The following is a 16962-nucleotide window of genomic DNA, read 5'->3' as shown; positions in this document are numbered from 1 at the left end:
TTTATCGAATTTTCAATTACCTCTTAGCACTCATGTTGCACGCAGACTACTGATATTTTCCTCCAAAACAAGGGAAGTCAATGAACAAATTCCCCCTCACCCTCCGTAATTTATCTGAAAGACATCTCACTAAAATTCAGAAAATTTTGGCCTAAAGATGGACTTTCAAAAATCTATCTGTCAGTTTGAGACCTTTTAGGAATTGGTTCAACTGAAATAAGGTAGATTATGCTAAGATTTCATTCAGAGCATTCAGTCCTAGCAGGATGTAATGGATCGATGAGTTAACCTTTCCATGTCTGTATTAACTCGTAATTTTGAAAATTTTAGTGAACACAGAACAATTTTGAAATACCAGAAATAAAGTTGAAAGAACGAAAAATCTGAATTCTCATTATTATTGTTTACCTTACATAAAGTCCTCATGTTCCTTCAGAGGCTCTTAGGGCACCTATGAAGGGTCGCCATTCTTTTTTCAACTCTGCCACTGCCCACAGATCTCCCCCACTCGGTTTTCAGAGATGCTTGGAGATTTTGGAGGTCGTTGGCAGAGCTGCGTTAGAGGGGATTCGACCTGCCTCTTCGTCTGTGTCTGACATGTCGCCACTGGAGGACACCTTGGGGCACCCAAGTTTAAAGCATCCGGATGGCGTGCTTTAAGTGCCTCCGTTTATGGTATTTTATTACGTCTGTGGTTAGTGGTTTTGACGTTGCCTCTCTTATAATCACGTTCGTGACCCGTGTCCAGTGGAGGTCTAGAATGTGACGCAAAGAAATGCTCTCGAATCCCAGGAACATTTTCTCTAACTGTTGGCTCAGGTAACAGATTTCTGAACCGTAACAAAGCATTGATTATTGTTAGAAAAAATTAAATCACAACAAACTTGTATTCTTTAAATAGGGCTTACAAAGGAATGACAACGATGGGTATGTTTAAAAACAATCAAACAAAAACAAAAATTCCCTGCCAAAAAGACTACGGGTACAACCACCCAAAAACAATAATACTGATTTAAATTGTGGCTGTCTCTATAAGAAAAAATCTACATGAATAATCATTAAATCTTCAATAACATAGAAAATTCGAAAATTATAGCAAAAATTTTACATTTCTAGTAAAAAAAAAAGCCAAGTTAGAGCGTTTTGGACCAAATTTTCAAGAAATTCAATGAATAGATTTACTTAAATTTGCTTCAGGCAATCTCTACATCAACATTTCTTCATCAAAAAGTCAGATTTAGACAAAAAAAAATTATGGGGTCATAAAGCCACAACAATTACAAATTTCAAGATTTTAAATTTACAATTTTTCAATATTTCCTTTATCAAAAATCGACAATGAAACTATAGAAATGCAAAATTTTCAGCCATATATTGTACTCATGTTTCAGCACGGAAGACCTCTGGCGGAGGAGGAGAGAAGCTATGAAAGAGGGGGAGGAAAGTCAAAAGACTGTTTTTACATGAGAATTTTTGTTCCCGTATAAAAAAAATATAAGATTTTTACACGAATTTTTGAAATGAAAAGTGGAAAAACGAAAAACTTGTTTTGGCTGCCTTGCCTATTTTAAAAGCAATACTTTGTTCGGTATCTAATTTCGATAAAAACAGTTCTAATGTTAAAATCTCTGTTTCCAAACTACGTAACCAAGAAAGAGGCGTTATTTTGGGAAAAAAGGGAGAACTTCTAAAAAATTTCCGAACAAAAAATTATGAAAGAAAGCATATTAAAAAAATCTATAGGACTTGTTTTTATTTAGGGGGTTAGATGAAAACTATCTTTTTCACGAAATTTCACATAATACCTTTTGAATTACAGTGATCATAGCATATTAAAAGAAAAACAAATTCCGAGGGTGTCACATCGGTTGATTGGGTGCTTCCTTTTGTTGTTTAAAAAGTGCACATTAGATTTTTGACCTTTTCCCCCTTACATAATTGATATGTTAAATAAGTGAATCTCCGTCACACACACCCCACCCCTCCAGTTGCGGTTCTGACCTCTCTTGCACCCCGGGCAAAGCCTTGATTAACGCCCCTCCCCCTGTTTCTAAAAAAAAAATTCAGTCAAATTTTAACAAAATTTTCATTTATTAACGAATTTATTTTTAAGTAATCAATTAATTATTTATTTTTTAATTTATTATTTAAATCATTTAATTACTATTAATCATTTGAATTATTAGTATTAGTTATTTTCATTCTATTAATTAATTAACACTTTACTAATCATTTTCATTCATTTACTGCGCCCTCTACTTTATTTTAATAAAATAGATTTCAAACATTACAAAATGATTATAATCTTTAAATTATTCATTTGAAAAATTTCCCCCCTAAAATTTCTGCCTCCGGGAAAAAAGCCCCCTCTGCCCCCCCCCCCCCTAAATACACTTTTTACCACTAATTGTGTAAAGTTTATTTAACTTATTTGGAACATAGTTTTTACAGGTTCTTTTATTACTAAATTCTGTTTTGTGTTTAGTCAAAAAGACTGTCATTGTGTTTTTATAAAATTCCTTTATAAATTTTGTTAATTTCTTTTATAAATTTTGCTCGTCTAACTGTTTTCAGTCTTTTTGACATATTGATTTTTTTTTTCTGTCCCTCTTATCATGCTTATCTTTTTGCTGTATTTTTACCTTTGACTCTTGAAGTGTGAATTTGGCTCATCGGGGTTGTGATAATTCATTTTTCGAGAATAAGCCTCAGCTCAGAATTTACGATTGAATGAGCCCTCTCCCAAATGCCCTTTTTATATCACAAAACGGATCAGAGGACACCCAACCACGGCTTTCGCGCACTTTATGCTCATTATTCCTTTTTATGCTTTTTTTTATTTCCTTTATTCCTTTTTATTCCTTATTATTTCCTTTTTTTATATTCCTTTATTCCTTTTTTATTATTATGCTCTTTATGCCCTTTATGCAAATTTATTTAATTTTACTAATGGCCATCGGTGGGCCATTAAAATCTTGGTTATATGCATTATATAGACCAAGACTAGGCATTAGTGACACAAGACGTAACTATAAAAGAGCAAGTAAAATTAAAACATTTCAATAGCCTACAAAACATGAAAAGTTCTATTTTATTTAAAAAAAACAATCATTAACTATATTCAATAAACTATATTAAACAAACTGTAATATAACTTGGAGGTTAAAAAAAAGATCTATCTCCCAATACTAATGAAAACAAGTTTCTTGTTGCCACGGAAACATGTTTCCACGCCATCTTACTTGAAAATAAGTACAGCTTCCGAAAATTTTTGGGTGGTTGGCAAAATTTTCAAAGTAAACTCTTTAATTAAACTGGTTTAAATTAGCAAAAGGCATGCAAACTACGTCGATTAATTTAAATATAACGTAATTTATATCCTCTACAGTTAAGAACAATTCTTTTAAATCCCCCCCCCCCCTGTTAAAATTCTAAACGCTTTTGACCCCGTCAAACATCATCAGTCGAGGAATGTATGTAACACCCTAGCATTCCATACCTTAAATGAAATTAGTATTAATATTTAAATAGCTTAATTAATATTAATTAAAATGTACATACGTATTTGTACAGTCTTTGAGAGTAGAAATACAAAATATATTAAAACTTAGTTTCAATTTTAACTGTAATTTTGAGCATAAAAATATTGAACTGAACTCAAATTTTATTTTGAATTTTAACCACAATGGTAATGACGTCATCCTAAGCTAAGTTTATTCATTTATTTTTGTTTTTATAGCCTATGGTAAATTACGTGGTACCAAGATTGTCTTAGGAACATTTTTTGTTTCTATCGAATATTTTTTTTTTGCATAAACGCCAGTTCTAATTAAATTGATGAAACTGAAGGCATTTAACAAAAAGATTCAAAAGCATGTATCTCCACCGTCATAAAAATAAAAATATTCTTTATTATCTGGAACCCATAAGTAAAGAACATAGAAAATGGAAATTTTTAAAGCGTCAACGGCGCTTAAATAAAAAACTTTATTCGTCCGCTAGATCCATCTTAGGTCTAACCACACCTGAAAACAACGATTTTCTTATATTCCTCCTTTGGTTCCTTCAAAATTATGAAGTTTTTAGGGCAATGTCACACTTTTGTCAGTGTTGCCACATTGAATTGTGAAAATAAATAAGCGAAACTGAATTTGATAATACTTTTCTTCCGTAAAATTCAAAAATTAACAACTTGTTGATTTCCAAAGGTAACTTCACCTTCAAATTTTAAGCCGTTTGATGCGGTATGTTAACAACTTTTTTTTTTGCTCCTTTTACCTATGTTTTCCTTTTTAAATTCGACGCCTTCTAGAATCGAAAATTCTTTAACTGCACAGAGATGTCATTTCCTTTAAAAATAAAAGTCTCATTTTTGTCCAGACATGTACAGTTGTACAAGTTTTCATGTCTTCGGAAAGTTAGATTTGATTGGCACTGTCCTTAGTACTTTTCAACTAAAAAAAGGTAATAAATAATATATTTTATTTCTATAATAATGTGATAAATTATTTATAAAAATATTTATATATTAATATAATAAATATATAAAAATATATTTTATACTTTTCTGATAATGGCGGTGATTTCTTCTTAATCTTCACATTGAAGGGCAAGGTGCCGTAAAGGTTTTTGAATAGTTCCTCAAACAGATTGTTTTAGGAAGGCAGTAAATCTTTTAGATATTATGATATACTACAAATATTGAGAATTAATAGCATATTAAGAGCTTAAAATAATAACATTAGTTTTTCATAAACTTTATGAGAAAACTATTTTTTATCACAAAAACAACCCCAGAGTCACACCCAGGAATTCAAAAAATCAAAACGACGATATGACACTATAGGCTATTTCCCAATATGAAATGAAACAGCTTAGTTATTTGATTTGTAACATTCCATGAAGTTTCTTGGAAACACAACTTTCTTCGAAGCTCCATCCTTCCTCCTCCAACCCAGAAAAATATGTGCAATAACTCCACAAAAATTTTACATAAATATTAATTACATAGTTCCTCTAATATGCAAATGAAAAAATCGCTACCCGTGAAGGATCATCATCAATATATTAATTCACAAACATTTACCAACGTTTATGCACTTTTCATACCATACATAATAACAATTAATTGAGCTAACTATCGAAAGAAACTGGGCACAGTCTCGATAAAGATTAGAAATTGAGGTCAATTTCAGTTCAGATACTCAAGAATTCAGAATCAAAATGAGCCAACTTAAAAAAAAATAGGTCAATGTCAGGTCAAAATGAGCCAACTTAAAAAAAAAAGGTCAATGTCAGTTCAGATACTCAAGAATTCAGAATCAAAATGAGCCAACTTAAAAAAAATAATAGCCTACCCAATACTTTATACAAGTAAAAATTTAGTTAAACCCAGACTACCAGTTATGATCTTTTTAAGATAAATCAATTAGGGCTTAACTGAAATAAAACACTGGTTACTTTTTTGTAAGAATTCTGCATCCAATTTAAAACTAAACTAAAATAGCTAAATTAGAATTACTACTAAGTCCTCCTTCTATACGAAATTCATCGTTTTACTGATTCAGAAATTTTGAGATTAAAACAGACTTGGTTCACGTTAATATTGACTTCTCGTTCTTTTATTAGCGCAAGTAAACCTGAAAAATTGACTCCAAAAACAATACCGAATTTAAAACTAAAGTAAAATACCCAAAATAGAACTAATACTGACTCCTCATCTTAAAAGAATTCATTGTTTTATTGATTTAGAGAGTTTTAAGACACATACAGACTTGGTTCACGTTAATATTGACTTCTCATTCTTTTGTTTAGTGCTATTAAACCTATAAAATCGACTCCAAACACAACAACCAAATTAAAACTAACGTAAAATAACTAAAGTAGAACTAATACTTACTCCTCCTTCTTTTTTTACACTAGGAAACCTAAAAAATCGACTCCAAACACAATACCTAATTTAAAACTAAAGTAAAATGGCTTAAGTAAAATTAATACTGACTCTTCCTTCTTTTTTTTAGCGCTAGTAAACCCCAAAAAATCGACCCCAAATACAATATCCAATTTGAAACTGAAGTAAAATAGCAAAATCAAATTTAATATTGACTCCTCCTATTATAAAAATTTATCATTTTATTGATTCAGAGAGTTATGAGACAATAACAGACTTGGCTCACATTAATACTGGCCCCTCCTTCTTTTCTTAGAGCTAGTAAACCTAAAAAGTCGACCTAACAAAATCAAGCTAAAGTAGAATTAATACTAGCTCCTCCTTCTTTGCTTAGCACTAGTAAACCTAAAAAGTCGACCAAACAAAATCGAGCTAAAGTAGAAATAATACTGGCTCCTCCTTCTTTTATTACCGCTAGTAAACCTAAAAAGTTGACCTAAAAAAATCGAGCTAAATTAGAAATAATATTGGCTCCTCCTTCTTTTATTACCGCTAGTAAACCTAAAAAGTCGACCTAACAAAATCGAGCTAACGTAGAATTAATGCTGGCTCCTCCTTCCTTTCTTAGCGCTAGTAAACCTAAAAAGTCGACCTAACAAAATCGAGCTAAAGTAGAAATAATACTGGCTCCTCCTTCTTTTATTACCGCTAGTAAACCTAAAAAGTCGACCGAACAAAATTGAGCTAAAGTAGAATTAATGCTGGCTCCTCCTTATTATCTTAGCGCTAGTAAACCTAAAAAGTCGACCTAACAAAATCGAGATAAAGTGGAATTAATACTGGCTCCTCCTATTCTTAGCGCTAGTAAACCTAAAAAGTCGACTAAAAAAATTGAGCTAAAGTAGAAATAATACTGGCTCCTCCTTCTTTTATTACCACTAGTAAACCAAAAAATTCGACCAAACAAAATCGAGCTAAAGTAGATTTAATGCTGACTCCTCCTTTTATAGAAATTCATCAATTCAGTTTTGAGACAAAAAGAGACTTGGCTCACATGAATACTGCCTCCTCTTTCTTTTTCTACTGCTAGCAAACCTAAATAATCGTCTCAGAAAATAATAATAATAATAAATATCCAATTCAAAGCTTAAATAAAATAGCTACAGTTAGACCCAGATTACCAGTTATGGTCATTTCCTTTGAAAGTACCAAGGACATCAAAATAAAACATTGTGTACCCCCTGGTTCTATCTTAGGTCTGTTCATACCTGAAACTGGGATTTTCTATTATATAATATGATAATAATTATTATAATATAATATAATTAGTAAGATTTTTTGTTGTTGTGTAGATTCTCTCCTTTGTTGTCACTCTGAAACGTAAAAGGAAAAAAGCGGAAACTTTTCTTATTTACAAAGAAGCCCAACCAAACAGTTGCATTGCCCAATTTATCCGCATGCGGTCATTGGGCAATACAACAATCAATAGGGCAGTACAATCATTAAGATCAATAGGGCTATAGAACAAAATATAGGCTAATGGAATATGTAAAAACTAAGTAATAAAAGTGATATTGTTTGAAGCATAAGGATTCTATCGACATGTCAATAGGCTAGTCAACTAAAAGGATGAAAATATCAAAAGAGCATAGCCTATTTAGTCTTTTTAAAAATATGCGTTTGTAGGCAAGTTACTAAAAATATGAAGCGTTTCATCTTGAATAATTTTTATAGTATCCGTATTAATGCTTAGTTTAGATTTATGGCACTGTTTGTCTTTGCTACAGCAATCAGGAAAGTTATAGGTTCTAGAGCTCAATGATGATATTTTTTTTGGCTGATTTAACGAACGTTCCTTATTTTCAAACTTGGCGCCCGCTAAGCATAAAACTACATAACTGCATATGGAGGTCTTTTTTGTTAAAAATAAGTTCCCAGGTTTCCCTACTATTTTAAAAGATATATGGTAGTGTAAATTTCCACTCAAAAGATATATATTAAACATATATCTATTTAAGATATATATTAAAGGATATTTTAAAAGATACATGGTAGTGTAAGTTCTCACTTGACCAATTTAAGAATCAGACTTCACTTTAGTGTCCTTGGTAGTTCATCGATCAATTAAGCTTCTGGCTTAATTTGAAACAAAAAATTTAGCTGGTTTTATAACATTTAGCGTTTTTGATAGTTTTGAGAGAAAAATAGACTTGGCTCAAATTGATACTGAATCCTCCTTTTTGTAGTGTTAGTACACTTGATACAGCTTTAAAACCTTTTACAAAAGGCAGTAACTGACTACAGAGGCTATTAAAATCGAAGGAACTAAAGAAGGTGATCCTGAGTCAGCATGTTTTTGGCAGGGTGTGGAGTTGAGTGCCGCTAGCATAAGACTATCAGCCATATTACCTGGAGTAGGGTCAACACAGCTCAGCAGAGAGTTGCCAAAACATTGTCTGAAGCCATGATATTTCCTAAAATAAATATTGTTATTCACTGGAAGCTGGGGTATTTAAAGATGTTTTTCCTTGATTTGGGGTAATCATGTAAGGGTGAACGCTCCTTCATAGGCATCCTTTTGGAATACTGAATAAAAAAAAACAAGTTTTTTTAACTAAAAAAGCAAGATTAAAACTTATAACAAACATAAATTGTTCCGTATATGAGAGGGGTTCTTCCCTCCTCAACGCCCCGCTCTTTACACTAAAGTTTATTTTATTTGTTTTAAGAAGTAGATTTGTAAGAAAGAGCCAAACATTAGCGTAAAGAGCAGGGCATTGAGAAGGGGACAGCCCCTTTCATATACGAAATAATTTCTGTCCGTTTTAAGTTTTAATGTCGCTCCTTACTTTCAGTTGAAAAAACTTCTTTTTTATTTAATTTCTGATCGTTTTTTAAATAATGCTGGGAAATCCGGCAGCCCCTTCGTGGAAAATTCCCTTCCCCCACAAAAAATTACTCCATGGAAAAATCCTCCCACGCAACTTTTTTCCCCCGAACCCCCACCAGAAAAAAATTCCCCCTGTAAACGTATGTATACTTCCCAATAACCCATACTATATGTAAACAATGGGCAAAGTTCACAACTTGCAGCCCTTCTCCCGGGGACTGTGGGGGGTAAAATCATCCTCAAAGACATGGTTATTAGATTATTCGACTATGCTGAAACAAAATGGCCATCTCAAAATTTTGATCAGGTGACTTAGGGAAAAAATGAGCATGGGAGGGGGCCTAGTTGCCCTCCAATTTTTTTGACGCTTAAAAATGGCACTAAAACTTTTAATTTCCGTTTGAATGAGCCCTCTCTCGATATTCAAGGACCAATGGGTTGATATGATAACCCCTGAAAAAAAAAGAAAAAGAAAAAACGTATCCGTGATCTTTCTTCTGACAAAGAATACAAAATTCCAAATTTTTGAAAATAGGAGCTTGAAACCTCTACGGTAAGGTTCTCTGATACGCTGAATCTGATGGTATGATTTTCATTAAGATTCTAAGACTTTTAGGGGGCGTTTCCTCCCTTTTTCGAAAATAAGGCAAATATCCTGAGGTACTTTTTATAGATGGGACTAAACTTGATGAAACTTATATATTTAAAATCAGCACAAAAATCCAATTCTTTTGATTCTATCTATTGGTATCAAAATTCCGTTTTTTATAGTTTCGGTTACTATCGAGCAGATTCGCTCCTTGCTTACAGTTCGTTACCACGAACTGTTTGATCTATAAATAAAGTGTTCTTGCATTTAACATATTCTTGTTGGACTTCTAAAGTGGCAGAGGTTCTTTTTATGTTAATTCTCATTTACCATATGTTGTTTTTTGTCATATTTTGCCACTGATTTAAAAATTTTAATTCGATTTTTTTTTTCAAATGGAAATTTTTTTAAAAATTTAAGCGAATTACTAAATTCGCCATTTTTGGATGTATGAGTAAAAACATTGTTTTTGGCGTTGATGGGATGACCCAGACTCACTTTGTTTTAAAATCCTACAGGTTGACACCCTTGCGCTATTACGGTTTAACAAAGGTATATTATGTTTACCTTTCCGCTTCAATAAGCCAGCAGTTTGGCAGTTCCTTAGATAATGCATATGAGTAGTAAAGGTAGATTAGATTGCGGGCAGAAATTTGTACACCTCAAGGATCCTGGGCACTCCATTCTGTGAAGTATCCCTGGGATATTCCGTGCTCCATCCTAATATTACGTCAAATAAAAAATTTGTGACGATTATATCCTCCAATTGTGGGGGATAAATGCAAGTTGTGGACAAATAAGTAATCTTAAAAGATGTCCCATTTAACAGAAAATAGCAACTGATTATCCCATAGATAGCTTTATATGTGAATGCTGGTGAAATATCATACTTCGAACAAATTTCATGACATTCAAAACAATTTTTAGAAGAATTTCCCCTGTTGAAGATAGTATTTACCTTCACCGACCAGGAGGCAGAATTAAAACACTTTTAAGGAACATTTCGGTCTTGCTCATATTTGATGTCAGGGATGAACAAGACATGTACACAACACGGCGTAGAATTAAAACACTTTTAAGGACCATTTCGGTCTTGCTCATATTTGATGTCAGGGATGAACAAGACATGTACACAACACGGCGTAGAATTAAAACACTTTTAAGGACCATTTCGGTCTTGTTCATATTTGATGTCAGGGATGACCAAGACATGTACACAACACGGCGTAGAATTAAAACACTTTTAAGGACCATTTCGGTCTTGCTCATATTTGATGTCAGGGATGAACAAGACATGTACACAACACGGCGTAGAATTAAAACACTTTTAAGGACCATTTCGGTCTTGTTCATATTTGATGTCAGGGGTGAACAAGACATGTACACAACACGGCGTAGAATTAAAACACTTTTTAAGGACCATTTCGGTCTTGTTCATATTTGATGTCAGGGATGAAAAAGACATGTACACAACACGGCGTAGAATTAAAACACTTTTAAGGACCATTTCGGTCTTGTTCATATTTGATGTCAGGGTTGAACAAGACATGTAAACAACCCGGCGTAGAATTAAAACACTTTTAAGGACCATGTCGGTCTTTTTCATATTTGATGTCAGTGATGAAAAAGACATGTACACAACACGGCGTAGAATTAAAACACTTTTAAGGACCATTTCGGTCTTGTTCATATTTGATGTCAGGGGTGAAAAAGACATGTACACAAAACGGAGTAGAATTAAAACACTTTTAAGGACCATTTCGGTCTTGTTCGTATTTGATGTCAGGGATGAACAAGACATGTACACAACACGGCGTAGAATTAAAACACTTTTAAGGACCATTTCAGTCTTGTTCATATTTGATGTCAGGGATGAACAAGACATGTACACAACACGGCGTAGAATTAAAACACTTTTAAGGACCATTTCGGTCTTGTTCATATTTGATGTCAGGGATGAACAAGACATGTACACAACACGGCATAGAATTAAAACACTTTTAAGGACCATTTCGGTCTTGTTCATATTTGATGTCAGGGATGAACAAGACATGTACACAACACGGCGTAGAATTAAAACACTTTTAAGGACCATTTCTGTCTTGTTCATATTTGATGTCAGGGGTGAACAAGACATGTACACAACACGGCGTAGAATTAAAACACTTTTAAGGACCATTTCTGTCTTGTTCATATTTGATGTCAGGGATGAACAAGACATGTACACAACACGGCATAGAATTAAAACACTTTTAAGGACCATTTCGGTCTTGTTCATATTTGATGTCAGGGGTGAACAAGACATGTACACAACACGGCGTAGAATTAAAACACTATTAAGGACCATTTCGTTCTTGTTCATCTTTGATGTCAGGGATGAAAAAGACATGAACACAAAACGGCTTAGAATTAAAACACTTTTAAGGACCATTTCGGTCTTGTTCATATTTGATGTCAGGGGTGAACAAGACATGTACACAACACGGCGTAGAATTAAAACACTTTTAAGGACCATTTCGGTCTTGTTCATATTTGATGTCAGTGATGAAAAAGAAATGTACACACCACTGAGTATAATTAAAACTCTTTTAAGGACCATTTCGGTCTTGCTCATATTTGATGTCAGGGATGAAAAAGACATGTACACAACACGGCATAGAATTAAAACACTTTTAAGGTCAATTTCTGTCTTGATCATCTTTGATGTCAGGGATGAAAAAGACATGTACACAACACGGCGTAGAATTAAAACACTTTTAAGGACCATTTCGGTCTTGCTCATATTTGATGTCAGGGATGAACAAGACATGTACACAACACGGAGTAGAATTAAAACACTTTTAAGGACCATTTCGGTCTTGTTCATATTTGATGTCAGGGATGAACAAGACATGTACACAACACGGCGTAGAATTAAAACACTTTTAAGGACCATTTCGGTCTTGTTCATATTTGATGTCAGGGGTGAACAAGACATGTACACAACACGGCGTAGAACATACCACCTTTTGGTTTAACCGTAGATGGATTACTTTTTTAATAATCTACCAACAGCAAAAATTTCCAAACGTGTTTGCAACAGTTGATAGAAGTAAAACCGGTTGTTTTAGTATGGTTATCTAAATTGACAACCATTTTATACATCCAAGGCCATATCCAGGGTGTGCACAGGGTTTGCCCACCCCTCCCAAAAAAATTTTCCGACTTATAAAAAAGTATCAAATATTTTGACAGGTTTTGTAATTTTTTTTTGTGTAAGTCTAGAATTGGGGATGTTGAGAAGGATACATATTAAGAAAGCAATTCTTACTTCATGATAAGCAGAAAAATCGTAGTTAACACATTTTAAATGCAGTGGAAGTATACTTTACCACTCTTCTTTCAACCCATGTACTCGTAAAATGTATCAGCGCTGAGGAAATCGCTGACAAAAAACATATGGCAAAAACACATGAATACTTATGCTTGCCCAGTTTTATGGTATCGTTCCTTTCTTTCTAAACCCTAAAAGCCGCATTGAAAGCAGATAATGAGTGAAATTTACCAGTACATATGGAATGAAAAATTACCATCTAAATTAAAAACAGACAATATGTTCATATATGGAAAACATGGAGGCCTTCAGGTCATATATGCGGAATGTAAGATGAAAGAATTGTTTATTTAGGACAATGTTGGAACAAGTGATGAGGAATAAAGAATCACCAACAAGTGCTTGGTATGAAACATGGAAAGGAAAAGAAAAGAAATATCCTCCAAAATACAATCAAGCATTCGAAGAAATTTATGAAATAGAAAAATTAGGAATGTCGCTTGAGACAAATGCAAAAATTGACAAAGAGAAACTTAAGGAATATTAGGAAAAATAAGCAGGTTCCTCAACTAAAATAATTGAAAATGGTAGTTATAGTGAAGAAGAGGTGGACAGAAGTTTCATACAACTAGAAAGTTGCCTGTTGCCACCAAAGTTAAAGAACATATGTTTTTCTTTATGCATAAATTGTTACCCACAGAAGAGACGAAAGTAAAGATGAATATGAGTGGTAATAGTGGACTATGTAAGCTATGCGTAATAAAACTAGAAACGCAATATCACGTAATGTTAGAATGTGAAAAACAAGAAACAAATGTAGCAGGACTGAGGACTTTATTGGCAAGTGTTACAGGTAAAAAAGTAGAAGTTAATTAAAAGAAAGTTGTTTACCTAAAAGTAGATGATGAGGACTATACCAGCACAATAGTGTACACACTATCGATTTTTTGTTATTACACGTGAAAGGAAAAGGAAAGCAGAAGGAAGATTATGATGTGATAAATGTGGAAACAGAATGGAAAAGGATAAGGATTATGAAGTGTAAGAAAATAGACGACGTGTTTGGTATAAAGTAGAAGGGAATAGTCTTTGTGTCTTGGTGGGCAAGGATGTGCTGTTAAAAAAAGGGAAAAAATAATAATAATAAAAGAAGAGTTGAGAAAAAATTATAGAGTTTAAGGGTTTAAGGTTTTACATTTGTATGATTTTTGTTTTTTCATTTTGTGGCAGGGATTTAGGTAGAAGATTAGAAAAAGGAGTTTTTAATTTTGGTATAAAAAATAAAGGAAAGATGGAATATGTATTTATGGAATAAGATTAAATTTTAAGTTGAATATTTCGAACTTTTAATGGTGTTTGATTTTAGAGTTTGATTAGAATTTTTAGATATAATAGTTAGCTTCAGGATCAGTATTTTTAAGTTTATATATTAGGTAAGATTTAAGTTTAATTGAATAATTAGAATGTATGGGGTTTATGTAAAAAAAAAAAAAAATCATAGAGTTTAGATTTGAAGTATTTGGGACTTAGATTGTAGGGTTTAGATTTGAAGAGTTAGGTTTGAATTAGTGGAGTTTATTTTATGGAAAAAAAAACTGAGTAAATTTTTTGGGAATGTAGAAAAAGTATAGGATTTTATGAATTTTTAGATTATAGATTTCAGGTTTGGTCATTTTTTTTAATGATTGTTTGGAATTTATTTTAAACTAGTGGAATTTATTTTATATGTTGAGGGGGATAAGATTCACCTGGATTGACAAATAAGTAGAACAACAGGGAAATTTTTATACAAGACAGTGGAACGCAACTTTAAATGAATATTTCGACCCTATATCCAAGGGCCGTCCTCAGCAAAACAGACGAAGAGAATAAAAACACTATAAAAGAAACTTACATTAAAATTCAATCATTAAAACTGTTTTAAAAAAATGTTTTAAAACAGCCCTAATATCATTACTTCAAGGAAGTTCAACCAGGAATGGTACTCCAAACGAAATGGACAGAGAATTCTCTGTCCATTTTGTTTGTTCTACTTATTTGTTTATGATGGAAAGGCAGTGTGGTCTTCGTCGCTATTTTCACCTGGATTGTGAAATATTTGATTCTTGGGAATTTTTTTTGAAGACTATTGTAGCTACCTAACAACGCAAGGCCCAGCGAGAGTAGAGTGTGTTGAAATGTGATGTAGTAAAAAAAAATAATGGTGTTATATTTTTAATTTTTTTCTTTTATTTATGTAAATATAGTGAAAAGTGTTAAAGTGTTATAAGAAAAGTGAATGTATTTTAAACTACAAAAACGTGTATGCATTGTAAATTTGTATTTTAATTTTATATGATATAGGCCTAATGAATGGAAGCAGCCCCTTACCACCGTAGGTAGCTAGAATGAGAATTTTGAAATTGTTGTATGGTAGATTAATGGATGGAGAATCGTATGAATGAAAAAAAAGATTTTAGGAAAAAGATAGATAAAATGTATTAGAAGAGAAAAAATTATGTACAGGAGGAATTTTAAAAGTGGAAACCAATGGAACGTCGAGCAGGAAGTATGATATATAAGTAGTAAAGTGAAGGAATAGTACAGAAACAGGGGCAAACTTGACTACAAATAAGCAAAGATTCTTAGATAAAAAAAAAAGAAGCAAGAATCAGGATTGATTTTTTTTTTTCCTTTCAGGAGTACGAAAAGGAAACAATAACCGGTTTGATTCGATCCATTACGTGAAATATCACCAACCTATTATTAAGAAAACGAAAAAGAAGAGGAAACGCAGAAAGGAGGGCCAAATACTGCTGGATAAAAGAAAGAAAAGAAGAAGAATTTAAAATATGCATTAGAAAATGATTTTGTATTTTTTTTTCAATATTATAGTCTATTTTTTAAAAAAAAAAACAAACGGGAATATATAATTTGAACTATATATTTACACAGTAGTGAGGGGAGATAAATTATAGTAGAGGCGTCTTCAAACTACGTTAACGACCATTTTTCTGTATATTAGGAATTAAGAATTGTTTTCCTAACATGTTTCCTTCTCAATAACCCCAATTTTAGGCTTAAACCATTTTTGTAGCCCTCCCCCCCGAAAAGAAAAATAAAGCCCCCCGAACAGAAGTTCCTATATAAGCTCTTGAATCCATCATTCTTACTGGATCCACAGTGTCTATACTTAATCTATATTATCTAGTTATATTATGCAGGAAAAAAATCCAGTCTTTATTATCCAAGAAATACATCTATGGGTTTACCACAGGCAGCCTATTTTGGCCCAATACTCTTTGCTCTCTATGCTTCCTAAAACCGGCTCTCTATGCTCTCTTTGCTCTCTATGCTGCCCTTATAGAAGTCTTACCTTCCTGCTCTTTCTTTTTTACCCTGCTCTTTATACCTATAATCTGACGCAAAATTCCGGCAAGAAAAAGCATCAAAACCAATGAAAGTACTGATTATGAGGGCACGTATTTGCCGTACATATTTTACAGCCCAGATGTTCCTTAACGTCATTACTATCAAATAGAGAGGAAAACGCTGTTTCTCGCCAGACTATATTATGATTAAATCCTTGCTAACCCATTCAAGTGCTCTTTTCAAAGAGTTCTTGGTATCGAGCTCGGCCCGGTAGTAACCGAAACTTAAAAAAGGTATTTTGATAACAATTAATACACCAAAAGAATTGGCATTTTATACTGAGTCTAAATGAATAAAATTCACTAAGTTTAATGTTAACCATCAAAAGCTAAGAGCCTAAGAAAATTCACAGTACTTGAAATGCAATCAGAAATTAAAAAAAAAAAAAAAAATCAAATATAAGTCAGGATAATCTTCCAGGGGAAATTGTCAGTGCGGAATTTTCAGCGAGGAGGGAATGCCCCGGAGATAATTTTCCGGGGAGGAATTTAGGCAGGGGTGAATTTTCTGATATAGTAATGTTTCATGGGGGAGGGATTTTTCTGGGAGAAATTTTTCAAGGATAGGGGAAATGGATTTCCTAGCATGATTTGAAAAAGATCAGAAATTCAATAAAAATATATATCATATGACTGCGCTACTCCTCATATATTCAGTATATGAGGAGGGATACCCCTATCTCAAACCTCACTCTTTACTCTAAAGTTTGACTTTTTGGCCAATCCTTTAAGAATGATTCCTAAAATACAAGAGTCATTTAACTGAAATAAGAAGCTCTTTTAAAGCAGTAAAAAAACTTAGCGTAACGAGCGAGAGTTGAGGGAGAGGCAGCCCCCCACCCCCTCATGTACGGAATAATTTATATTTGT

The 16962-nt window shown here is 32.9% G+C and overlaps 1 protein-coding gene across 1 annotated transcript in view; it reads right to left on the bottom strand.

Annotated features, from left to right (window-relative positions):
• Positions 1-2401: 2401 nt before the first annotated feature.
• Positions 2402-16962, bottom strand: part of LOC148946554 (27 kDa glycoprotein-like) — an 81582-nt gene continuing 67021 nt past the window's right edge. The window contains exon 6 of the mRNA XM_089097436.1: positions 2402-8364. Coding sequence (XP_088953562.1) covers positions 8169-8364 — 196 coding nt within the window. The 3' untranslated portion in view covers positions 2402-8168. The remainder of the gene's footprint in view (positions 8365-16962) is intronic.

This window comes from Artemia sp. Qi Xiang Cuo, chromosome 11, assembly GCF_049724085.1.
Source record: "Artemia sp. Qi Xiang Cuo chromosome 11, ASM4972408v1, whole genome shotgun sequence".
Taxonomy (NCBI): domain Eukaryota; kingdom Metazoa; phylum Arthropoda; class Branchiopoda; order Anostraca; family Artemiidae; genus Artemia; species Artemia sp. Qi Xiang Cuo.
The sequence above is the reverse complement of the archived record's forward strand: the minus strand, read 5'-3'. Positions and strand labels throughout refer to the sequence as shown.